We start from the raw sequence: 27,769 nt of genomic DNA, 5'->3' as shown, positions 1-27,769 counted from the left end.
CACATTGCAACTCGTGGCATTTTGGCAGAAATTCAAGCTGGCTGTAAATTGTCGCTAGTTTTACTTGGGAACTGAGTAAAACGAGACTCAGAGTAAAAAAGCTGGCGACTGGGATCAAATCATTCGTGCTGACAAAATCCCATTGAAGAGAGGACATTTTTAGAAAATAAAATTATTTAGCATGAACCCGCTGTCTGTGCATTTTTAGAAATCATTTGTAATATCAGAACAAAATTATTATTTTATTACCAAAGTATTTATTAATTAGAATCTATATAATAAACAAAATAAATATTTTTGTGCTAAATTTGAATATGCTTTACATCAATTTGGACAGATACCGTCAGAGAATGAGAGGTCTTTGCAAGGCAGGTGCTCTAGACAATCACTGCCTCTAGAGTTTAGCTCCACTGAGCTAACCAAACCAGGAAGTAAAAGGGCAGGTTGTCTGATTGACAGCCAGAGGGATGTAACATTAAAAAATGTATATTATATAATTGTTGAAATCTGAACTTGTGAAATAAAAAAAAAAAGAGGACACACTCTTCACACATAAAACACTTCAGCAAACTACTTTGAGTGTTCCTTTAATCCTTCCTCAGGTTGGTCTCCTTAAAGAAGGTTCAGAAGACCCCCTCTCATAAGACCATTCTTTGAGAAAAAAGGCAAAGGAAAAAATGTACATTCAGGGTTATTCATTAAAAGAACTCTATCTTTGGATGCGTTCAGCATCGCTGTGTGTGATGATGCTGAATGTGGAAACCTTAAAAAAGACGTTCTGGAGGAAGAACTGTTAGTGTCTCTCACCCAATAGAGGTGTGGTAGTTTAGATAAAAATTAAACATTGACATATCTCAGAAATCACAATGTTTTACGTTGCCAGACATAAGGGACAGCTTCTATGTACCAAAACCAGTACATCTTAATTCCCTGCTCAATTCCTATTTTAGTAAATAACCTGATTGACGTTTATTATTTGGAAAAACTAACAAAGGTATCGCAAATTTTAGGCCAAAAACAGCCGATGTGGAAACGTTCTCCACTAATCTTCCAATTTGCCTATTTTGGCCTTCAGTTCACAATCCCAGCTTTAGTGAGTAAAGTGACAAAGGAGCAAGTGAAGGCAAAATAAGGAAACGAAAACCAAGACAATACAAAGAAAAGAATGGGAGGGTTGTAAAAATGAAAAGAAATAATTAAAGATGCAATTAGAAAGAGAAACGTGCGTGCAAGGGGAGCGTGAATCTATAGAGAAGCAAGCAGGCTCTGGAAGGAATGATAGAACAGCGTATCTTCTCCCCATTTATCTTTGGATAATTAGATCCTAATTACCCGCCTGCTCCGTTTAATTAGAGCTGCACAGATGAAGTTCCCCTCCCTCCTGCTAATTAATATCCCTGCATTAACAAGCACGTTAATGAAATGAGCAACGAGGTGGGAGTCAAGGGGTTAATGGAGTGATACTCTGCAGGTTTTAAGGCATGGTGGAGGTAACTGGAGTGCACTCTGCAGGTCCTCTGGTATGAAAAGGGTTAATTCAGTAAGCCACTGCACACAAACTGTTAGTCGTCAGCCAGACCGCAGGTTTTAATGTTTGGCCATATACTTGGCCAATGAAGGAATATATATATATCAGCAAGACCAGTATTTTATTTTTATTTTTTTATATTTCCTTTTGCCATTTTTTCCCGCCATTCTGGATACCTGGATGTAAGGGCCCTATGGTGATGGGCCCTAGTAAGGGGTTAATGCTGTCACTGGTAGCTCCATGACAACATGCCAAAACCCAGCGTTTAAAGGATGAAACACATCAAATTCAATTTAGAAAGGGTTAAACACGCTGCAGGTTCTGTGGTGTGTAAAGGTTAAATTGAATGACTATCACTGTATTGCGGAACATAAGGACTTATTGGGGTGATGCAATGCATGCCCTGCACAGGGAGGGGGTCAGTGAGGTAATCCTCAGCAGGCCGTGTGGCAAGAACTGGGTTAATGTGGTGATCTGGCAGTTAAATGGTTTATGGGTTGATATATTCGAAGGGAGTCTGGAAAGGGTTACCGGGTGACACTGGGAGTTTCTGGCATCTCAGCAGCAACAAGCATATTTCTTGTAAATGTCAGTTTATGTTAACCTGATCATAATGTAATCAATCACTAAATTTACATTCTGCTTCCTGTGGTACTTGATGTTTTATGAACAGGTTAATAAAGGTTGAGTATGCAGAGTTATGCAACATCTATTTGGCATTTGGAAGGTTAATGGAGTGATGCTCTACATAGCTTATTGTTTAATGTAATACTGCTCTCTGGGCTTACTGGCATGAAATAGGTTAATTGTGTAATGCCGTGTGATTAATATGGCCAGGGAGAGGTTAATGGTACAGTGTCCTGAGGGTAGTCTGTAAAAAAAAAAAAAAAAGATTGATGCTATGCAGGCTCCCGAAGCTTGGTAAGGGTTAATGGAGAGACACTATGCAGGTTCCTGAGGCTTGGTAAGGGTTAATGGAGTGATGTTATGCAGGCTCCCGAGGCTTGGTAACGGTTAATGGAGTGACAGTATTTGCAGGCTCCCAAGGCTTGGTAAGGGTTAATGGAGTGACAGTATTTGCAGGCTCCCGAGGCTTGGTAAGGGTTAATGGAGTGATGTTATGCAGGCTCCTGAGGCTTGGTAAGGGTTAATGGAGTGACAGTATTTGCAGGCTCCCGAGGCTTGGTAAGGGTTAATGGAGAGATGCTATGCAGGTTCCTGAGGCTTGGTAACGGTTAATGGAGTGACAGTATTTGCAGGCTCCCAAGGCTTGGTAAGGGTTAATGGAGTGACAGTATTTGCAGGCTCCTGAGGCTTGGTAAGGGTTAATGGAGTGATGTTATGCAGGCTCCTGAGGCTTGGTAAGGGTTAAAGGAATGATGTTATGCAGGCTCCTGAGGCTTGGTAAGGGTTAATGGAGTGACAGTATTTGCAGGCTCCCGAGGCTTGGTAAGGGTTAATGGAGTGATTTTATGCAGGTTCCTGAGGCATGGTAAGGGTTAAAGGAGTGATGTTATGCAGGCTCCTGAGGTTTGGTAAGGGTTAATGAAGTGACAGTATTTGCAGGCTCTCGACGCTTGGTAAGGGTTAATGGAGTGACAGTATTTGAAGGCTCCCGAGGCTTGGTAAGGGTTAATGGAATGATGTTATGCAGGCTCCCGAGGCTTGGCAAGGGTAAATGGAGTGATGTTATGCAGGCTCCCGAGGCTTGGTAAGGGTTAATGGTGTGACAGTATTTGCAGGCTCTCGAGGCTTGGTAAGGGTTAATGGAGTGACAGTATTTGCAGGCTCTCGAGGCTTGCTAAGGGTTAATGAAGTGACAGTATTTGCAGGCTCTCGAGGCTTGGTAAGGGTTAATGGAGTGACAGTATTTGTAGGCTCCCGAGGCTTGGTAAGGGTAAATGGAGTGATGTTATGCAGGCTCCTGAGGCTTGGTAAGGGTTAATGGTGTGACAGTATTTGCAGGCTCTCGAGGCTTGGTAAGGGTTAATGGAGTGACAGTATTTGCAGGCTCTCGAGGCTTGCTAAGGGTTAATAGAGTGACAGTATTTGCAGGCTCCCGAGGCTTGGTAAGGGTTAATGGAGTGACAGTATTTGCAGGCTCTCGAGGCTTGCTAAGGGTTAATGGAGTGACAGTATTTGCAGGCTCCCGAGGCTTGGTAAGGGTTAATGGAGTGACAGTATTTGCAGGCTCCCGAGGCTTGGTAAGGGTTAATGGAGTGACAGTATTTGCAGGCTCTTGAGGCTTGGTAAGGGTTAATGGAGTGACAGTATTTGCAGAAAAAGCCAAGGCTTGGTAAGGCTTAATGGAGTGACTGTATTTGCAGGCTCCTGAGGCTTGGTAAGGGTTAATGGAGTGATGCTATGCAGGTTCCCGAGCCTGACCGTACGTAATTCAGTGGCGCCTTGTCCATAGGGCAAATAGGGCATCCCTCCCCCTACAGACATATATTCTATTGATTATATCTTTGTTGATGACTGGAGATGCAGCTTGTATTGAACAGCGCATGGGGTTAAGTAGGTAGAATCCAACAAGTCTGGTGGGGGGCAGAGAAACATAATCTTTAAACTTCACTAGCTGTCACTCAATGTAGTGATGGTATACAGGCTCCCTGGCATGACAATAGTTAATCTAATGATAGTATGTAGACTCCCATTGCATGGTAAGGGTTAATGGCGTGACTTTCTGTACTTTATCTAGCATGGAACTGATTAATGAGATTCTACACCCAATTCTTGGCTGTAGATAATGAATAAACAATCTACTACATTGTCTGACTGGCAATAGTCCAATAACCATTAGTATAGACTGCAAGGAAGAGGTTAAAGGAGCGATACTCTGCACATCCGGCCATTCACCGATGCTTAATGGATTAATATTATTTTATTATTTATATAGCGCCATCAAATTCCGTAGCGCTGTACAATGGGATCAGTGTTCTTCGCCATCTGCTTGTTTGAGAACGTCTCAGTCTCTCCTCTGACCCTAAAAGGGTTAAACATTGACCAAGTTATCAACCAATGCCAAAGGTCAGCCATCCTAATAGCCCAGTAGCCCACTTCAGCTAGCTAGCCTCCTTGCATTGCAATGTTTTGCTCAATGTCGCCCCCAACTGATACAAAAAGGGCATTACAACCCAAAGAACTAAACTCCCATGCAGCCAAAAAGCATGCATTTTTTATTACCCGTTTCTAGTGTAAACAGGGTGGCATGACCACATCACCATTTTATCAGGGATGATTTGGAATGATGCATGCTACAGGGCTGCACTGGATAACATTAAACTGGTAACATCACTGAATATGTACTTTTTGAAAATCCCCCTAGTGGCAGATAGGAGAACACATGGAAATGAGGATATTTTTATAGTTAGGAAAGGGAATTTAAACATTCAGGCCCCAAAATACAACTGTCCAATAATGTGACTAAAACGGAATTATCACTTATTTGGAAAGACTCCATTAACCCAGTAAACATTATTGACATGCTTCTGAAATAAAACATACAAACAAAAAAAAAAAACCATGCACAGCTCTGTAGTGGTTAAATTAATTTACATAAAGTGGTAATAAAAATGTTAAGTACAAGCCATTGCTAACTTTACGTTCGGTATTAGTGAGTGCAAGTATCTCCCATTTGACAGCTCCCCTTTAACTACGTGTGATGACACAGGGTTGGATTGGGGGATTTTGATCCTTTTTGTTCAATTTCTTTTAAGTCTTCATTTTCTTTTCCGCCCACGTTCCTACCCAATGTGTGATGCACGTGTGAGCCCAATATATTCTCTCCCCTCTCTCCCATTTTTTGTCTGCTTCCCTTTGTTGTTGCTGGCCTCCCCCCAAGACAGCCCCCCTCGGTCCCCTAATCCATATTAAATCCATCTCTTTTCCCCACCCCCTCTCATTACCTCTTTGTATAAAATACACCTCCCCTCCCCCACTCCTCAGGGGTTCTATTCTTAGGACAAGGGGTCTTCAAAAGGACACAATTACATGTGTGTTTTCTAACTACTTATAAATGCTTCCATGAGTTGATTGTTTTTTTTTTTATATACATATATTCTCGCTTAAATGGCATTTCCAAAAAATTCTGTGCTTTATTTATTGGCAGTAGTAGTTGGTAAAACAGTTAAACAATAGTTTAATATGTGATGGTGTTTGCGTCTCGGTGAAAAGTACATGCCATATATAGAAATATACATGCCACAACAAACATGGCGTATAAAATATACACTCTCCCCTGCAAAATATATTTAATGTATTTTTTTAAAAGTTCAGATAATGTTGCGATGAAACGTACGACATATCTGCTGCTGTTTTCGGATAATTGTCTTTCAATGTTGTATTAAATTCCCTGCAATATGCAGTGACTCACAACTATAAATCTTAGAATTATACGTATAAAGCATGTTAGATCTGTAAATAAATGATGTAACCACCTTGGTTATAAAGACACCTATGAAGTCTGTGTATGGTTCGTACTCTAATCGTGTCTTATCACATTACATTTAACCCCTTAAGGACACATGACGTGTGTGACACGTCATGATTCCCTTTTATTCCGGAAGTTTGGTCCTTAAGGGGTTAAAACAATAATCTGCTCTTGAAATGTAAAAAAAAAAAATGAAAATCAAATATAATACGAATCAAGATTTCTGGTTATGATTTTCTACAAGAAATAGCTGTGCCTAGTATTATAGATATTGAATAACTAATTGGCGTGCTATTTGCTGTGATATTTATTAAGATGTATTAATAATTTGTTAAGATTTAGGCCCACAACTGATCTCTATTGCTTAATCTGCCGTTTTCTCAAACTGATGGGTTGGATTGGCCTCATGAATTGATTTTGTGCTAAATATTTGCTCCCATTGCTGGTGGGAATAAATGTGAGCGGCTGCCCACAGTCAAATGCCACATGTCCTATGTGATGCCATGTGCATGAATTCCAGGGCAGGTGTGTGGACATGTGGCCACTGGCCATCTTGACCGAGGTATTGGCAATCTTTAGGTAAGTATAATGTGTAATCTATACATTTGTTGGTGATTTTTTCCTAATCTCTGTTATTGGTGGATGACCAATGACCTTTCACAAAATCATTGTTTTGACGTTTAACCAGAATGTTTCAGATTTCTGTGTAACAGTCTCCTGGCTTAACCTTTCGTCTATAGGAAACCAGTCTGCATGGTGGCTTATTGTAATCGTTCAGCAAGTTCCTGCTGGCTGGCTAAACAACTTCACAAAATCCCTTAATGTTTACTCTTTGACAGAATTTGTTTGTGATTGAATTATTTAAGGTTGCGTAGATTTAATTTTTACAATATGTGTCACTTAATCTTCAGTTTGAAAGAGTTCTATATTCTTTTTCTTCCTCGGCACAAAATGTTTTGGTAATTCATGGCCATTTAAAGGATAATAAAATATCCTTTGTTTTGTTGACACTCTACCCCCACCTTGCTTTCCCTTTCTCTCCCCCCCACAATCCTTTTTATTTAAAAGCTAATGATCAGTGGTGTAGAGCACCAACCCTTCACACCACAAATGATAAAAAACCAACAGTTTGAAAGCCTAAAGAAAACAAATTAAAAGATAGCTTGGTTTGGAGAAAGACACAGAGAGACAGATCTAATGGGAAAGCCCACTCACTCCAGCTCATCAATTACCTCCAATGATGGCAGATAAACAACCCTAGATCATTATCTCTTATTATATTTCTCCCAAGAAAATAAATATTTAATAGAACGGTGATAGGGTGTGCTTATTAAAAAAAATAAAAAATAAAGCATTTTGAAATGATAACGCAGTAAAAAGATTTAGAAAATTAAAATAAATAACTTAATAAAACTGCATGACTATAATAATTTTATATCCGGCATACAATTTTGCAATTATGTATCGAATATATTGTCTTCGTAATGACGTTGATGATTCCTGTTATTTGAAGAGAATTAAAAATGTTTGTTGCAGATTGATATCCTATATTGGTAATAACTGCATGGCTATGTTTTGTGACATTAAATAATTTGATTATAAAACATCTGTACAACAACATCATTGTAAAACAGTACGCATTTTATAATTTTAATTTACGCACTCATATAAAACATGTAGTAAAAGGATAATAAAGTTTTACACGGAATAATGAGCAATAATTTTAGAAATTGAAGAATAGGAATGCAGATAGTAATATTATTTGTCTACCTAGAATAACATGGGGTAATAATTGAATGTGAAATTATGTGAAGCAGTCATTCTAGCACCAACAATAACAGAATGCTAGACACATTAAATATAACTATTTAATTTGGGGTGGAAATAAACTCCTATTAAAAATGTCTTACAATAATATATGTGATGGATAATTATCTGCTCTCCAGATTACATTACCGTGGGGTCTAATCGCTAAAGTCCAAACTGAAATTGACTGAAATTGACAAAGTTTAGACTCAAAGATTCAAGCTGTGGCTAGAGCTAAGTTTGAGAATGTTTGTAATTCAGCTTAAATTCGCCTGAATTTTGCCATTTGGCCTTCAATTAGTAATAAATAGTAATACTTTTTTCTAAGGCACTGGCCAAATTTCCATATTTTAAAATGATGCAGAACAACGATTTTGCTCCATTATAATATAAAAGTAAAAATACCTTTTGGGTTTAAAATTTGCAATTCAATTACTCGATCCTCATTTAGTGAATGACCCACAAGTAATAGTAAAGTTAAACGTCAAACATTTCAGACCTGATAAAGTCAGTCTTGGATAATTATAGTTTAGCTTCCATATTTTCCTTTTTTTCTTTAATTTGTTGTAATATATTTTGTCCAAAATTATTTTCACTATGTATGTTTATAACGTGTTGCGTGAGTGCTTTAGGTTCAAATAATGGACAGACTATCAGTTAGAATGTTTATTATTTGAACCTAAACTCGTGATTGATGGGATAGGGAGAGAATATACAGTGCAGATAGGAGATAAGGGAGAGAGATAGAGGATAAAGGGGAGGGTCAGGACTGAACAAATGGGTAAAAGAGAACATAATGGGAGATAAACCTCACATTGAACAAAAAGTGTCAGAGAAGGTGCTGAAAGTAACTACAAACAGAACTGTAAAGACAAACTCACAGTATGGGAACCAGTTATAGGGTATACGGTAACTACAAACAGAACTGTAAAGACAAACTCACAGTATGGGAACCAGTTATAGGGTATACGGTAACTACAAACAGAACTGTAAAGACAAACTCACAGTATGGGAACCAGTTATAGGGTATAGGGTATACGGTAACTACAAACAGAACTGTAAAGACAAACTCACAGTATGGGAACCAGTTATAGGGTATACGGTAACTACAAACAGAACTGTAAAGACAAAATCACAGTATGGGAACCAGTTATAGGGTATACGGTAACTACAAACAGAACTGTAAAGACAAACTCACAGTATGGGAACCAGTTATAGGGTATAGGGTATACGGTAACTACAAACAGAACTGTAAAGACAAACTCACAGTATGGGAACCAGTTATAGGGTATACGGTAACTACAAACAGAACTGTAAAGACAAAATCACAGTATGGGAACCAGTTATAGGCTATACGGTAACTACAAACAGAACTGTAAAGACAAACTCACTGTATGTGAACCAGTTATAGGGTATACAGTAACTACAAACAGAACTGTAAAGACAAACTCGCAGTATGGTAACCAGTTATAGGGTATACGGTAACTACAAACAGAACTGTAAAGACAAACTCACAGTATGTGAACCAGTTATAGGGTATACAGTAACTACAAACAGAACTGTAAAGACAAACTCACAGTATGTGAACCAGTTATAGGGTATACGGTAACTACAAACAGAACTGTAAAGACAAACTCACAGTATGTGAACCAGTTATAGGGTATACAGTAACTACAAACAGAACTGTACAGGCAAACTCACAGTATGTGAACCAGTTATAGGGTATACGGTAACTACAAACAGAACTGTAAAGACAAACTCACAGTATGGGAACCAGTTATAGGGTATACGGTAACTACAAACAGAACTGTAAAGACAAACTCACAGTATGGGAACCAGTTATAGGGTATACAGTAACTACAAACAGAACTGTAAAGACAAACTCACAGTATGTGAACCAGTTATAGGGTATACAGTAACTACAAACAGAACTGTAAAGACAAACTCACAGTATGGGAACCAGTTATAGGGTATACGGTAACTACAAACAGAACTGTAAAGACAAACTCACAGTATGTGAACCAGTTATAGGGTATACAGTAACTACAAACAGAACTGTAAAGACAAACTCACAGTATGTGAACCAGTTATAGGGTATACGGTAACTACAAACAGAACTGTAAAGACAAACTCACAGTATGTGAACCAGTTATAGGGTATACAGTAACTACAAACAGAACTGTACAGGCAAACTCACAGTATGTGAACCAGTTATAGGGTATACGGTAACTACAAACAGAACTGTAAAGACAAACTCACAGTATGGGAACCAGTTATAGGGTATACGGTAACTACAAACAGAACTGTAAAGACAAACTCACAGTATGGGAACCAGTTATAGGGTATACAGTAACTACAAACAGAACTGTAAAGACAAACTCACAGTATGTGAACCAGTTATAGGGTATACAGTAACTACAAACAGAACTGTAAAGACAAACTCACAGTATGGGAACCAGTTATAGGGTATACGGTAACTACAAGCAGAACTGTAAAGACAAACTCACAGTATGGGAACCAGTTATAGGCTATACGGTAACTACAAACAGAACTGTAAAGACAAACTCACAGTATGGTAACCAGTTATAGGGTATACAGTAACTACAAACAGAACTGTAAAGACAAACTCACAGTATGTGAACCAGTTATAGGGTATACAGTAACTACAAACAGAACTGTAAAGACAAACTCACAGTATGGGAACCAGTTATAGGGTATACAGTAACTACAAACAGAACTGTAAAGACAAACTCGCAGTATGGTAACCAGTTATAGGCTATACAGTAACTACAAACAGAACTGTAAAGACAAACTCGCAGTATGGTAACCAGTTATAGGGTATACGGTAACTACAAACAGAACTGTAAAGACAAACTCACAGTATGTGAACCAGTTATAGGGTATACGGTAACTACAAACAGAACTGTAAAGACAAACTCACAGTATGTGAACCAGTTATAGGGTATACAGTAACTACAAACAGAACTGTAAAGACAAACTCGCAGTATGGTAACCAGTTATAGGGTATACAGTAACTACAAACAGAACTGTACAGACAAACTCACAGTATGTGAACCAGTTATAGGGTATACGGTAACTACAAACAGAACTGTAAAGACAAACTCACAGTATGTGAACCAGTTATAGGGTATACAGTAACTACAAACAGAACTGTACAGACAAACTCACAGTATGTGAACCAGTTATAGGGTATACGGTAACTACAAACAGAACTGTAAAGACAAACTCACAGTATGTGAACCAGTTATAGGGTATACAGTAACTACAAACAGAACTGTACAGGCAAACTCACAGTATGTGAACCAGTTATAGGGTATACGGTAACTACAAACAGAACTGTAAAGACAAACTCGCAGTATGGAAAGCAGTTATTGGGTATACGGTAACTACAAACAGAACTGTAAAGACAAACTCACTGTATGGTAACCAGTTATAGGGTATACAGTAACTACAAACAGAACTGTAAAGACAAACTCACAGTATGGGAACCAGTTATAGGGTATACAGTAACTACAAACAGAACTGTAAAGACAAACTCGCAGTATGTGAACCAGTTATAGGCTATACGGTAACTACAAACAGAACTGTAAAGACAAACTCACAGTATGTGAACCAGTTATAGGGTATACGGTAACTACAAACAGAACTGTAAAGACAAACTCGCAGTATGGGAACCAGTTATAGGGTATAGGGTATACGGTAACTACAAACAGAACTGTAAAGACAAACTCGCAGTATGGGAACCAGTTATAGGGTATACGGTAACTACAAACAGAACTGTAAAGACAAACTCACAGTATGTGAACCAGTTATAGGGTATACGGTAACTACAAACAGAACTGTAAAGACAAACTCACAGTATGTGAACCAGGTATAGGGTATACGGTAACTACAAACAGAACTATAAAGACAAACTCGCAGTATGTGAACCAGTTATAGGCTATACGGTAACTACAAACAGAACTGTAAAGACAAACTTACAGTATGTGAACCAGTTATAGGGTATACGGTAACTACAAACAGAACTGTAAAGACAAACTCGCAGTATGGGAACCAGTTATAGGGTATAGGGTATACGGTAACTACAAACAGAACTGTAAAGACAAACTCGCAGTATGGGAACCAGTTATAGGGTATACGGTAACTACAAACAGAACTGTAAAGACAAACTCACAGTATGTGAACCAGTTATAGGGTATACGGTAACTACAAACAGAACTGTAAAGACAAACTCACAGTATGTGAACCAGGTATAGGGTATACGGTAACTACAAACAGAACTGTAAAGACAAACTCACAGAAGGTGAACCAGTTATAGGGTATACAGTAACTACAAACAGAACTGTAAAGACAAACTCACAGTATGTGAACCAGTTATAGGGTACACAGTAACTACAAACAGAACTGTAAAGACAAGACTGTGAAAACGTAGGTTTGCTGCTAACAGTTTATACATCTGATATGTTAGACAATATATTATACATAGCATCAAAGGAAACACTGGTGGCCTTAAAAAAAGGGTAAACAAAGTGCTGATAATAAACAAGTATAATTCTACAAGGAAGAGAAAATGTATTTATTTTTTTCCGGGACTTTGCAACTCTAGGTGAAAATGTGAAATTCAGTCTTCTAATTCACCGCCATTCGCTGTTGAGTGAATATGCCCTCAGGACAGACATTATAATCAAGAGAACTGTGCAGTTTGCAGGTGTAAAATCTGATTAAAAATAACTTCTTTAGTCACAATGCCCTTGTTTTCAGTTTTCTGGTCATTGTGACATATGGTTTAGCCGAAGTCACCAATCGAGTGGCCTTTTGTTCCCAGAGTTGCTAAGAGCTTCTGCAAAACAATCAGCTAATAACTTTTCTGTCATCTGTTTCAGAGTGTTGTTGCACAAAATGACCTTTGCTGTACAAGGAACACTTCAAACCACTAAAGCACTTTAGCTTGCTGAAGTGCTTTATGTGTAGAGTTCGTCCTCTTTTGTGCATTGTATTACAAGTGCAGATTTCTAAAAAAACAAAAACTGTCAATCAGACAACTGCTCTGGCTGTCAATCAGACAACTGCTCTGGCTGTCAATCAGACAACTGCTCTGGCTGTCAATCAGACAACTGCTCTGTTACTTCCTGGTTGTTTAGTTCAATTGAGCAAAACTCAAGAGGCAGCAATTACACAAAACTCCTGCTTTGCGAAGACTTCTCATTGATCTGCATGGGGAAGTCTGTGACAGCCTGTGGATAGCCACACAAAGTCTGGGTGGGATTAGAAGGGGTGAGTTTGCAAAGGCTGCAGACAATAGATCTGCAGCTATTGCATGCCGTTTTTAGATTTTTTTTTTACTGGAGAGCTACGATTGGCTAATTTCAGAAAGTGGAAGGACAGGAGAGCAGAGCGATCCCGGGCATGAGCACAGACTTTGGGGTCAAACTATTTGTGAACAGTTTAACTTCTAATGGTAAGGAAGTGCCAGGGACCTCTTGCCACCACAACAACTTCAGTTTGATTAAGTTGTTATGATACTCAGAGTAAACTGAAGTAATTTGGAAGCATTACGGTATCTGTCAACAATTAGATAATGATTAACAATGAGGCAATTGGCCAAAAGGAAAGGTATTGTGGTACATTAAATAGAACACTCTAAGCATCAAAACAACTTTAGCTTTATTATCATTACTTATATAGCGCCAGCAAATTCCATAGCGCCGTACAATGGGTGGACTAACAGACACGTTATTGAAGCAGTTTTGGTGTAGTGATCCAGACCCTGCTGTCTAACTGCTCAGTTCTTTGCTATTTAGTAGTTAAATTACTTTTGTTTCTGTTTATACAGCCCTAGCCACATCTCGCCTGGTGGTGACTCATAGAGCATCCATGAATAGAAAATGCTTTCATTTTCAGTCAGACGTGACAGCACAGAGTATTTACTTTAGAAGTTATCTCATGCAATGTTAATTTAACTTTAATCACATACAAGACTCTTGAAAACTCCATCAGGCTATTAACAGAGCAGGAGATGAGAAATGCTAAATTTATTGCGCTGTGCAATAAAGGAAGTTTAGATCTCCCTCTACAAGAATTGTGTAAGAAGACTGCGTAGGTCACAGGCAGGGGAGGTGAGGCTAGGGTTGCATAAACAAGGTTATTTAACTCTTAAATGACAGAGAATTGAATAGGGATACTGCATGGACAGGATCCATACATCTAAACCATTTCATTAAGCTACAATGATTTTGGTGCTTACTGTTCCTGTAAAATAAATGTGAAGATGGTCAGAAAGAAAAACGTCAACTTACACAATAGGCAAGTTCTGTTTAAAAAAAAAAAACACAACAAAAAAACAACCTTAGTTTATCCAAAATCTGTTTTCTCAGCTTAGGTATTGTAGCCAATAATTTTAAGATTCAACCTTAATACAACTAACTGTTTAGTAATAAACGCCCTAGTGTAAGTGAAAATACAGCATTATTTCATTTTTTTTATTTTTGGTTTGTTTTAGTTCGATTTTTTTTTTTTTTTCCCCTACTCTTCTTTTGCGGTGGTCAAGCAGTTTAGGAAGTGCACTGGTCTGTTTGCCTTAACATTACTTTGTAACAATCTTTTTGCCATTAATTGTTAATCCAAAATGGTTTGGGTCTTTGCTCACTTGTCTTTTGTAAAAGCCGATTGTATGTGAACCCTATTAAGAATAAAGAATAAAGAAAAAGCATTATAGTGTTCATAGCAGTGCAGCAGTGATATAATAAATAAAGCTACGGCCAACATGTTCAGTCTTCAGATGTTTTTGTCTGCTGGGATCTGTCCTACAAGGAAATTTGTATTTTTTAAATTTTATTTAGTTGATGGCACGAAGAAAATATTCCTACCCAATTTCAAAACATTCATCAACATTCTAATATCTTTCTATTCATTCTTGCCATCCAATATATATATATTTTTCTTTCCAAAAACATACACAGTTAGCGTATTATGGATTAATGCTAGTACTTGCCTTTTTTTTTATTAAAAATATTGGCAGATGGGCCTTGTTTAGAGAAGCCAGGAATTGTTAATAAAACGAGAACTATTTGCTCGATATCGATGTAAACTGGCAGCCAAGGAGATTGGACTGGAATGCGCATGCGTGAACAATGACTACTTCGCTGTACTAGGCAGTAGGGGCACTAACGAGTGAGCGTGTGTACTGTGTGGCTTTTGCATTCAAAATGACTGAGCGAGTAGAGGAATGAATCTGCATAAAAATTCGCCTTATGCTTGAACATTCCTCCATGGAAACTATTTGGATGATTCAAAGGGCTTTTTGGGACGATGCAATGAGTGTAGCCCAAATAAAATCACCCAGGTGACACAACCCACCTAAGGTCCAGATTTGGCACCCTGCCACTTCTGGCTTTTCCCAAAACTAAAATCACCTTTGAAAGGGAAGAGATTTCAGACCATCGATGAGATTCAGGTAAATACGACGAGGCAGCTGATGGCGATTCCAACAAAGGATTTTGCAGAGTGTTTTGAACAGTGGAAGAGGCACTGGGATAACTGTGTGAGGTCCCAAGGTGCCTACTTTGAAGGGGACTGAGTGGTCATTGTCCTATGTACAATGTTTCTTGTATCTTAAATGTCTCTATTTTTCATATTATGTGGTTATTACATGGACCTTGTATGTTTATGTATGTATACGTCTTCTGAGGGTTTATTCATATTTGAGAAGGAGGCCAGTTATAGGATTTATAGGAAAATATAGACAATACGGAAAAATTCTTCAATTCCACTATTACCCCAGCTTAGTTATTTTGGTCTAAAATTTGCAATTGCCTTTTAAATTCTCCATATTTCTTAATTGAAAATAAACCCCACGAGGTGACCTCCTGGTGAGTGAACCAGAGATAAAATGAGTATAATAGACTATGTAGTGGGCAGAGGATGGAAAAGGTAATTAAATTCAGATAGGGAGAATAAGGAAGGATGGGGGATTCTGCTAGAGAGGCTGAGACTGAGCAAGGGAGAATTCAGATAAGGAGAATTATTGTGGACAGATGGGGGAAACAAATTCAAATGAGGGTAATGATGCAGGACAGATAGGGAGGAAACACTTCCAGTCCTGGAGAAGGAGACAGGGCCCAGAGGGGGATACATTCATGGGGGGAGGAAGAATTTTAAACAAGACCCGATGGGGGATACATTCATATAAGGAAAATGAGAAAGGAGAGCAGGAGAAATGAGCTGATTACCTGGACTGTTCTAGCCACAGACATAGTTCTATTTTTTGCCACGGTATCTCCTGGCACTTTACTTGGGGTGGGTAGACTCAGACAAGCACACTCACTCCACAGCAATAACCACACTCCTCAATGGGGTGTGGGAATAGAACAAACCTGCAGGGCACAGCACTCCTTGGCAAAGTAGGCTCTGCGAACCTCCACTTTTAATATATAATGAGAATAATATCTATCTATCATTGTAGCAGCACATGCTTTAACTAAAAAAAAAAAAAAAAAAAAGCCATACATTTGTTGGATGCATGTACACCCCATTGCAATTAAACTTATAAATAAGATCTTACTAGATCAACTGCCATAACCAAAATATTTTTTTTTTAAATCAAATAATTAGTGAAATAGGGTTCACCTGTATGCAGTTAGTGTCACATGATTTTTAAATAAATACACCTGTTTCTATAAAGCCTCGGAGTTTGCTAGATAGCATATACAAACAAACCGGATCATAAAGACCAGGAAGATATAAAAATCTGGTTAAAAAAAAAAAAGGGAAGAAAAGAATTGTACAAACACAAGCAGAGATGAGTTATACAAAAACAAAACATATACCGAGTTTAACCCTTAGGCTGACATAGTAGTATTTCCAGCATCATGGGGTATCATCAGCTAGCCTGGAACTAGAGTAATCAGGTAAAGGGGCAAACCGTTACTAAACACTTTGCCCCATTAGTGGGGAACGGACCAGGGTAATCCTGGCGTCATAACAACTACAGCGGGCTAGAGTGATTATGATGCTTAGAGTAATCCTTTAAGGGCATTCGTTAGAGAATCAACCCAGAGGACAATGGTAACTGGAGTGATCCACAGATAACGCAAGAGAAATCCGCCATAGATGTAAAACATTACAGACAAACAAAATTAAAATCCTAGATGGTGTATCATCATGCCCTCGGTGAAGCATAGCGGTAGTATCATGTTGTGGAAATTCATTCCATCACCTGAAAACATTATCAACGTGTCACCGACACTTTTCCGTCTAATATTTGGTGCAATTTATTAAAATTTTCATCTGTTACTTTTTTTGCGCCCGAACTGTAATTTATTTTTTATTTTTTTGATAATTTTTTACCAACACAACAGGTTCCTTGACATTTTCTTCTAACAGAAAAGTAGCAGAATGTGTCCTGCACTATCAACGGGATGGTCTTCTGTCAGAATTTACTAGGAAGAAAAACGGTTCTTTTTAGCTCACTTTATTAAATACAATCAAAATAATGATGGAAGAGCGACTTTTCAGGACACTTTGATAAATATCCCGCGAAATGTCTCAGAATGGCCCAGGCCTCAACCCGATTCAGAATCGGTGACTTGAAAATTGCAGTTCACTAACTTTCCAGTGTGAAATCAGAAGACGAGTCAGGGCTGTACCTGCAACCGATAGTGAGAGGTTCTTCCAGCTATTGGCTCATTTTGCTCATCTCCTTTAACCCCTTAAGGACCAAACTTCTGGAATAAAAGGGAATCATGACATGTCACACATGTCGTGTCCTTAAGGGGTTAAATCTCACAGTTTAATTTCTCCAGTTTGGATGCTAGAGAATGTATGAATTTCACCCACATTGAGAAAAAACAAAAAACCCAGAACTTCTTGATTTTAACTTCTTAAAATGCTACTTCAGCTTCTTTCTTTAGTAAATAAACCTCACAAAGAATGAAAGAAGGTGGCCAATTATATCCGAAGTGAACAGTGTGCATTATTCACTAAACAAAAAGAAGATAAAAAGCAAGTTACATTGGTAGCTGAATGAAGAGTGAATGAATGGAGGAAAGATAGAGAGCGTGCAGAGACAGGAAAGGAGAGAAAGAGAGAGTGTGAGAGACAGGAAAGGAGAAAAAGAGAGAGTGTGAGAGAAAGGAAAGGAGAGAAAGTGTGCGAGAAAGGAAAGGAGAGAGAGAGTTTGAGAGACAGGAAAGGAGAGAGAGTGTGAGAGACAGGAAAAGAGAGAAAGAGAGAGTGTGAGAGAAAGGAAAGGAGAGAAAGAGAGAGTGTGAGAGTCAGGAAAGGAGAGAGAGTGTGCGAGAAAGGAAAGGAGAGAGAGTTTGAGAGACAGGAAAGGAGAGAGAGTTTGAGAGACAGGAAAGGAGAGAGAGTGTGAGAGACAGGAAAAGAGAGAAAGAGAGAGTGTGAGAGACAGGAAAGGAGAGAAAGAGAGAGTGTGAGAGAAAGGAAAGGAGAGAAAGAGAGAGTGTGAGAGAAAGGAAAGGAGAGAAAGTGTGAGAGAAAAGAAAGGAGAAAAAGAGAGAGCGTGAGAGACAGGAAAGGAGAGAAAGAGAGAGTGTGAGAGAAAGGAAAGGAGAGAAAGAGAGAGTGTGAGAGAAAGGAAAGGAGAGAGAGAGAGACTGAGAGATAAGAAAGGAGAGAAAGAGAGAGTTCAGGAGAAAGGTAAGGAGAGAAAGAGAGACTGTGAGAGTCAGGAAAGGAGAGAAAGAGAGAGTGTGAGAGAAAGGAATGGAGAAAAAGAGAGACTGTGAGAGAAAGGAAAGGAGAGAAAGAGAGACTGAGAGACAAGAAAGGAGAGAAAGAGAGACTGAGAGACAAGAAAGGAGAGAAAGAGAGACTGAGAGACAAGAAAGGAGAGAAAGAGAGACTGAGAGAGTCAGGAAAGGAGAGAAAGTGGGAGAAACAGGAAAGGAGAGAGAGTGTGAGAGAAAGAGAAAGACAGGGAAGGGACATGTACAGAAAAGAGAAAGATAGAGAATTAGAGTATGAGAAAGACAGGGATGTAAATGACTGTGAGAGAGAAGGAGGGAGATAGAAAGCCTGTGTGTGACAGTCAGGGAAGGAGGGAGAGTGAGAGACAGGCTGTATGTGACAGTCAGGGAAGGAGAGTAAGGGACAGACTGTGTGTGACAGTCAGGGAAGGAGGGAGATGGAGAGACAGACTGTGTGTGACAGTCAGGGAAGGAGAGAGCTATGGATGATTGTAAGAGAGAGGGGGCAGTAGAGAGCTGAGAATCCCATCTGAGGGGAGAGGCTGCCCGGCCACATTCCTCCCCCTCCTCCCTCCTTCCCTCCTCCTCCCTCCCCCCTCTCTCCCTCTCTCTCTCCCCAGCTATTCACCATTTTACTCCTCTCTCCCCTCAGCCTCTATCGCTGGAGCTGGATCTGATTCCCCCGGAGGATCCATAATAATAATAATAATAATAATATAATAATAATATTAATACTAAGCCGGACACGCGGTGTGAGAGCGCTTTATCCCGGGAGCCGGACACTTCCAGGAGCTGAGAGAGAGAGAGAGCGGTGTATCCGCGGTATAGGAGGGGGCTCGGGGGAGCAGAGCGACTTATAGAAGGCAGTCAGCCAGCCAGGCAGGGGCCGGAGGGGACAGGCACAGAGCGACTTCTATGAAGGGCAGAGTGAGTTCCAGGAGGAGACATTGCTGAGGGGGAACCGATTTATCGGAGGACAGACAGCGATTTATCCGGGGAGAGCCGCTCAGATGGATGAGCAAGGGAGGCTTCTCCAGGCCCGGGGGGTGGGAATGCCCGGACACCCCATCCATGGAGGACCCCAAACCCTCACCCCCCACCCCATGCACGACCCCCCCTCGGACAATGGAGACACCAGGAAGCAGGATATCGGCGACATATTACAACAGATCATGACTATCACAGACCAGAGCCTGGACGAGGCTCAAGCAAAGTGAGTGCAGGGGCAGAGTGAGTGAGGCCTGGTGACAGGGGGGCCCAAAACCTAGATCTACCCCCCTTTAGTTATTGTAACTACAACTCCCATCATGCTGTGCCAGGCTGGAGGCCATCAGAGCACCGTGGGAGTTGTAGTTGTACAATAAGTGGAGATCTGTCTGTTTTGGCCATCCTTGCCTTGTGTGTAGTCCATGGAGTACAGCATTGTGTGTTTAGGAAATCCTATCTTTATTTACCCCACTGCAGACCCCAGGCTTTTATAGCCCATGTTAAAGATACATTAGCTGATTTACCATGAATTGCAAGCCTTTCACACCACACAATGACCTGACACAATGCCCTTTATTTACCCTGTAAACCACCCATCCTCCCCAGTAAATGTGACTTTACACAAAGTTGGTTTTAATGTCATTCTATCAGTAGGTCATTTAACGTCATTATAGTTCTGTAATCACTGTTACTTATATGCAAATCAAATCAATTAATGCCTACTACCTTTCTAAGTCAGCTATTTGGCCTTCAGCTTTTAAATTGGATCACTGTTTATTGAATCCACCCCTTCTAGACTACTGTCCCATTTAAATGGACTGTTTTTGTAAGAGGAACTTTATTCTTACACGTCATAAAACAATGTTGACAATTACAAACTCTTGTATGAGAAATGTGTTTTAGTAACTGCATAATATTGTTTGATCAGTGTCTTATAATTGTTCATTTCCACTGGAGAAACATTTAATGTAAAATTAAAATACAATATATATATATATATATATATATATATATATATATATATATATATATATCCATGATGTCTAAAGAGCTAAAATACTTTAGTTTAATCTAATACACAGTATACAAAGGCATTGCTTGTACCTGTGATCCTGGGGAAAACAAATGGTTAAATTCCCCTACAGGCCTGATGAGTATATACCATACAGCAGGGAATAGTGTTGTTTAAATTCCCTCTAAGAAGAATAAAACAAGTTTAATACTGTTAAATCTTTTCAGGAACATGCTGTGAGTCCACTCACAGGATTACTCACTAAACTGAGAATTGCTGAAAATTGATTATGGAACTGCAGATTAGAAGCCAAGCTAGTCTGATAGCAATATTCTCCAATTTAACTTTTTTCATCAAAAATTTTCAGTGTTCTCGACAATAATCTAAATTCTAGGCCTCGTCAATAAGCCTCGCAGATAACTTACTGTCCTCTGTTTATTACAAATAGAGTTTTACTTGTAGTAGCTATGAAATAGAAAAGCAAGGCTGCATGGAGCCTGTAGGCCTCAACTGAACTGAATCCATTGTGTTCGTTTTGTATAATTTGAGTAGCAGAAGTGTCATTGCTCATTCTGGCACTCCAAGGGTTAAAATTCTGCTCCATAAAGATGCTATCTTTATTATTTAACCCTTACAATTCTGATAATTCAAAGATTATTACGACTGCTACTTTTAGGGAAGAAGACATTTTTTTTTATCCACTCAAAGTAAACAAAATATAAAAATGCACAAAAACACAACACACACAATTTCTTAAAATCAGTCATTCTGAGGTCCTCCCTTTTATTACGTGTAAACAAATGTACTACTAATGCTGTTAATGCCATCTGTATTATTATACTTTCCACTATTAGGTCTTTTTTTTTTTCTACACATTCACTTAAAGGGATTGCATAACTCTTTGTGGGAAAGCATGTGATTTGTCTTGCAGAGTATAATCTTGCAGTGTTATTGTCTAAAGTGAATTTAAAATTTTAGGCCAAAGTAGTCAAGCTAGAAGTATCACTGACTTTGAAAAGTTTATCCTAATCCGCTATTTTGGCCTTTAATTTGAAATTCACATGGAATCCTTACTGTAGTGAATAACCCTGTTGAACAGAGTGAGAGAAGGTTATTTTCTGTTATTTATATTTATTATTATTTATTTTTTAAACTTTTTCAAATAATATTATAAGCATGTACATACTCTCCGGGTGCGTCGGTAGTAGGGATGTCAGATTGACTAAGTAAATATGTCCTTCCTGCAGCATTTAAAGTCTGTATACAGCAGACAATTACTTTTCATGCTTTGACTACCCGCATGAATAATTTGTGTACAATGTAAACATGGTGGATCTGGCAACCTACTTAATACTTTTTCTACTTTGTGATGGCGCTAAATCAGAGAGAAAACTTTGTCAGGTCTAGGGCGCTCTGTACCAAGTGCGTTCATAAACTATGAACAATCGGAGGTGAAACTGAATATTTTGAAGCAATTTGCTCAAAATCTCTTGTCATAACTAGTACTTCTGTTATTTTAGATGCCTTTTTATAAAATATTTTGTGTATGTTTACCTGATATTACGCTGTATAAACCTACATAAAGAAACCAGTCTTAATTTAATATTATGAAGGTCACAAACTGGCATGAAATGCTTATAAAAGGCAGAAACTGAACTTTAGCTATTAGTATTGTCACAGTGACAGCGAATAATAAAGCAAGTTGAAAGGGACACAGAAGAGACATTTTGGCCATCATTCTTGTAATGGCAAATTTTTATAAGAGGTTAAAATGTTGCAAAACATTAAAGTGACAAATTTGCAGACTGAGCATAGGAACAGTAATTAGTCTGTGCGTTATATTATTTATGAAGTATATTTGTCTCTCGTTGTGACAATATAACATTTATAGGGTTATGCACTATAGTAAGAATTGATTCAGAGTGGATTCCATACTTAACCCCTTAAGGACACATGACATGTCATGATTCCCTTTTATTCCAGAAGTTTGGTCCTTAAGGGGTTAAAAGAACACTATAGTATCAGGAATACAATTGGAATACATCATTAGGCCTCCGGCTTCCCTCCCACTGGAGATTAAAGTTTTGTTTAATCACCTTTTCTCCCTTGCCGCATCGGTCTTGCAAGGGCCGGCTTCATCACCGTGGCTGATGATCTCAGCCAATCCAATGCTTTCTCATTGGGAGGCTATTGCGCCCGCGCAGCAAAATGCTGTGCCAATCAGCATCTCTTTGAATCACTGCATCTCTATGGGTAACGTTCCGCGCATCCATGAAGAGCGTGGAGGTGTTGAATGCCCGGGCTGTACACTGCTCACCACTATACTAAGAAGCACCACTAGTAGCCTTCTAAATCACTGTAACTAGAGGTGTTACTAGCCAGAAATGTAAACACTGCCTTTTCTTTGATAAGGCAGGGTTTACGGTGCAAAGACTGCAGCCAGAAACTATAAACACCACAACCACCACATCAAGCTGTAGTGGTTCTGGTAAATATAGCATCCCTTTAAAATCAAAGTAACTAAACTGGAAGCATAGCTTCTCTCCTAAAGGGCAGCACTCTATTCTCGCACGCAGCTCTGCTTCACTCCACCTTGTTTGATTGCTACCTCCTGTCCTGTTGGATTTTTACGCCCCACCCCCTATAGGCTGTAAGCTCATTTGAGCAGGGCCCTCTTCAACCTATTGTCCCTGTAGGTTTTTGTAATTGTTTCATTTAATGTTAAACCTCCCCTCTTTTATATTATTGTAAAGTGCTACAGAATATGCTGGCGCTATATAAATACCAGTAATAATAATAATTGTTTTATTTGGCCTCAAATTTGAAATTCACTTTGAATTCTCACTTTACTGAACAACCCGGTTATTAAAACTACAATTTTTACTTACAAAAGTAGGTTTATATTGTTAATTAATAACCTTTTAATTAATCTATTCTTTGTGTTACTTTTCTCTCATCCTCTTCTTATGAATCACCCCAAGCTTTGAAGGTATTTTCCATATAATATCTATTAACTGCAAAGCCTTAAAATAAATGAAATGTAGTAGTTGGCCATGTTGAATGACCCCTATGAACTCCTGTTTGCTTTTGACAATGTTACATTATTAGGCTATTACACAAAATGGCTTCTGGGGGTGTACCATTCTCTTTTTATGTGCCCCTCTGTAGCAAATTGTTTTTTTATATTTCACAAATATTTAGCATAGTGTTTGTTCAGATTTTGCACTAGGATAATCACTAAAATTTAAATTGGCAGAAATTCAAAGTGCATTTCAAATTCTAGCCAAAAATTGAGGCCAATTATTTTTTCAGATTGACAGTATTGTCCTAAGATTCCAAATTCACTTTGAATTCCCCTTACTTCAGTGATTAATCATTTGTGGGTCTGTTTAAATGCCAGAATTGTTCAGATTAAATAAAGGTTAAATATTTTTATATTATATATAATTTATTTGTTTATTTTTATGTTGTTGACTGCTGATAAAGGGCCCTTTAAACTCATGTTGCCATGTAAATAGGCCTTTGTTGGGAACTCAACCCTGGTTACATTGTCTGTGTTGGGAACATTCTTTTCTGTTTCCTTCACCTTAGGATAGTTCAGTCTTTACGATTTATTAATTACTGTTCTGTTAGGATGGTTGCCTTTAAAATTGCCCTCAGGCTTTAAGATCTTCATGCATATTAATGTAATCAACATGATCGCAGATATATTGATATTTTACCTTGTTGAACCTCTTTACATTTTGCACAGTATAGTGAATAATGGACTATATTGATCAAGGTTAAACCAGAGCAATTCTAGAGCAAAGTGCTTATCAGCAGAACAACCCATTTGTTTCTATGGAGACTGCTTAAAGGAAAAATGTCACTTTTGAAATTTTAGCACAACTTGATTGCAAATTAAAAGTTAGCTACTGAATGTGGTTGTTGTTAATCTTTCTAGTCCTTTTTATTATAATTTTCCAGGCAAAATATGTATTCTGAACTGTATCTGTATCCTGAACTCATACATATATGGGATTTCTTTGTTTGAGAAATCATAGGATCGCAAAGTTGCCCATAACACAAAAGTGAATAGAGATTGTGTTTTATTTATTTTAATTTTGCTATGTGGCCTAAAACTTTAGAATGTTGAATTTATGATGGCTCTCTGAGAATCATGAAAGGCTAGCTATCACTGTCAGAAGTAAGACAGGCACTTTGGAAGGCCTTAAATGATCACTATAGTGTCAGGAAAACACACTTGTTTTCCTGACACTATATAACCCTTAGGTCCCCCCTCCCTTTGGCGCTGGTGACCTCTCCTTCCCTGCCGATGTCAGTTCCCGAGTGGAGCGGAATGCGAATGCGCGGCAAGAGCCGCACGCGCATTCAACCAGTCCATAGGAAAGCATTTCTCAATGCTGTGGTATGGACGTTCTGCACGCTGAATGCGATTTTCGCATCCAGTGTCGCAGAAGCGCCTCTAGCGGCTGTCAGGAAGACAGCCACTAGAGACTGGATTAACCCTGCAATGTAAACATAGCAGTTTCTCTGGGGGACCCGGCACCCAGACCACTTCACTGAGCTGAAGTGGTCCGGGTGACTGTAGTGTCCCTTTAAAAATAATGGAATAAACAGAATGTCTAACGTTCATTTTTAACTGTAGTTTTAGTAAGTTTATCCAGTATTGCGGATCTGACAAGACCAAAAGTCCTGTTGTTTTTTTTTTTTAAGAGTTTTAATTAAGGAAGTGGTCATTTGATCATGGAGTTTCACAATTTATGTGTGCGGTCGTGTGATGTGACATTGGCTGAGAATTGTGGGAGTAGTAGTCCACTGGCAACAAGATTGGGGCAGTTTGACACACTGTATCTGTATCTGCAGTTTAATTGAATGATACTTTGCATGTCCTCGCAGATTCTCAGACATGATTAAACCTGTCCATAACCTGAGATTCAGGTTGACACACAAATGTTTCCAAGTTTAATCCAGTCAGATTGACGCCTGAAAATCCTGTAATGAATTACATTCGGTAAAATATGAGTTGACAGGTTTTGGGATGTGGGATCATTGGTTATGGTTTGCAAGAGGGATGTAGACTTTTATTAATTCTTTATTTAAATTCTAGTAAGTTGACAACATACCGGCAAAATGTATCCCAAAATATCCAGTGTTAGAGCCTGTTTTTATTTTTTCCCTCGTATATGCTGTTTTGGTGTACATTTTTACAAATCTCATATCTGCTTGCCAGAACTTGCTGGTGTTTGGGGAGGTTCACAATTATTTATTTTTATATAGCGCCAACATATTCCGCAGTGCTGCACAATAAGTAAACAAAACAAACAATTTTTACAAAACATGTTTCACGTGTAAGAGGGAACAAAAGGGGAAGAAGACCATGCCCAAACAGACTTACAGGCTAAAATTCTATATTTAGCATGTGGTGAATTGACTATCATTGAGTTGATACACACAGCACTTTACAATTGACAATTAACTCTTTCATGAATAAACTCCTTAATCTATACTTGGGTGCAGCAAAGTAATTGATATAGAGATGTTTGCACATATCTCACTTATAGAAATAGAAAATCACCCACATCACAAAGATTGTACGTACGTTGTACAAAAGTGTTTTACTATGAGAAAATGTTTGGATTTTTTACATGTATTTAAAACATTATTCATTTAATTTTACTTTTCACCCAATCAGTTATAATTCACATTTTCCCATCAGAGAAGTACTGTGTCTACGCTATGAAAGGATTACTTTAATGCCATAAACCTGTCCAAATATTTCTTTACAACCTGCAATTTGCTCACTTCCTGCCAGTGATCACAACGCAGAGATTATTCACCACTCAGTAAATTTGGGAGAAGTGACAATCAAATTGTGAAACTTATGTCAAAATGAACAATTTGAAAAATAGTTGGAGAATTCGTCCAGGTGGGCTATTTTGACCTAAATATAACAAATACAACAACATTTGCCATTTATTCATTAAACCTATAATTCTATCCAGTCATAAAAATAAAGATTGTAAGCTTCTGTAACATACATAATAATGACAAGAGGTGCAGAAAGCTCAAACATGGCCTTCTTCACTTCTTGTCAATTACTTGAGATATTCACGTTCTATAATTGTAAGGTGCTGGAGACTATGTTGGTGATCTATAAATGATATCATCATAATAAGACAGTCCTGTTTAAATGTTTACTTAACTGCAGCTTATATGTATCTGGACAGTATTTACCATTCTATCATTTGGGTTTTAGTGCATTCAACGTGAAATAAAAGTGATTTCTAGGGACAAAGTGTAGACTGCACTCTTTAATTTTAGGGTATTTATATCCATTACCTGTAAAATGTGAAGGCCTTGGATTTTGGGGGACTAAGTGTAATTGGCTAGTTGGCTGCTCTCTGTCTGATTATGCAAAGACTGTAGAAAGGGATTCTAGGTGTGGGTTTACACTTGACATTGGTTGCTGTGGTCTGCAAAGGACCAAAATAAATCAGTTGTGTGGTAGAAGAAGCAAAATGGGTTTTTTCATCCAGAAAATTTAATTTACTCTCCTGGATACAATTTAGGGTATCTTAAAGGGTAGTATAACACTACCATAACCAAAGAGGTTTACCACAAGACACAAACTACTTGTAGTCATCAAGTCAACAACCGATGGATTCTCTGATGGATCGATGGATCTATAGAGATCAAGAACACAGTCTTATGAGCCAATAGGGCAATGGACATGATCCAGAGCACATTATGGAGCCACTGTACTTGGGCAGACAGATCTTGAATTCTTGGATACAACCAATACCTTCAAATTCATCGGATGGTCCTCTAACTTACCACAAGATAATGACCCCAGACTCTCTGATAAAGGAAGGGATGAGTGAATAGGTCAAACTTGTGAGGTTTTTAATTTACTAATAATCCTAGACTGAAATAATGTCCTGCAGGACTTGAGAACTGATGGCTGTGGTACAGGCCTGGTAGGACTTTATCATGGAAGGTGCACAGCATCTGGAGATGGCTGTTGCTCATGGACATCGAGCAGTAATCAGATGCATAGAATTTTGCAAACTAGAACTAAATATGGCATTAAAAATACAAGTTAACTTGTCGATTTTCCTTTTGTTTCTCTAAAACTGCCTGCCTAAAAAGGATTATTGATTTATATAAAACCGCTGCTATTCCTGTATGGTTGTTGATATAAATGCCCTGAAATAAAAGTGAGCCGCTCTGTAGCCTCAGAATCACTGTTTAAGGTTTTCATCTTTATTTTT

At 38.6% G+C, this 27,769-nt stretch overlaps 1 protein-coding gene across 2 annotated transcripts in view; it reads left to right on the top strand.

The window, feature by feature from the left end:
• The first annotated feature begins 19,110 nt into the window (after nt 1-19,110).
• Nucleotides 19,111-27,769, top strand: part of PBX2 (PBX homeobox 2) — a 29,130-nt gene continuing 20,471 nt past the window's right edge. For both annotated transcript variants that reach the window (XM_063431522.1, XM_063431523.1), the window contains exon 1: nt 19,111-19,709. In XM_063431522.1, the coding sequence (XP_063287592.1) occupies nt 19,507-19,709 (203 nt within the window). In that variant the 5' untranslated portion in view covers nt 19,111-19,506. The remainder of the gene's footprint in view (nt 19,710-27,769) is intronic.

Source organism: Pelobates fuscus, chromosome 9, assembly GCF_036172605.1.
Source record: "Pelobates fuscus isolate aPelFus1 chromosome 9, aPelFus1.pri, whole genome shotgun sequence".
In the NCBI taxonomy this organism is placed as follows: Eukaryota; Metazoa; Chordata; class Amphibia; order Anura; family Pelobatidae; genus Pelobates; species Pelobates fuscus.
The sequence above is the reverse complement of the archived record's forward strand: the minus strand, read 5'-3'. Positions and strand labels throughout refer to the sequence as shown.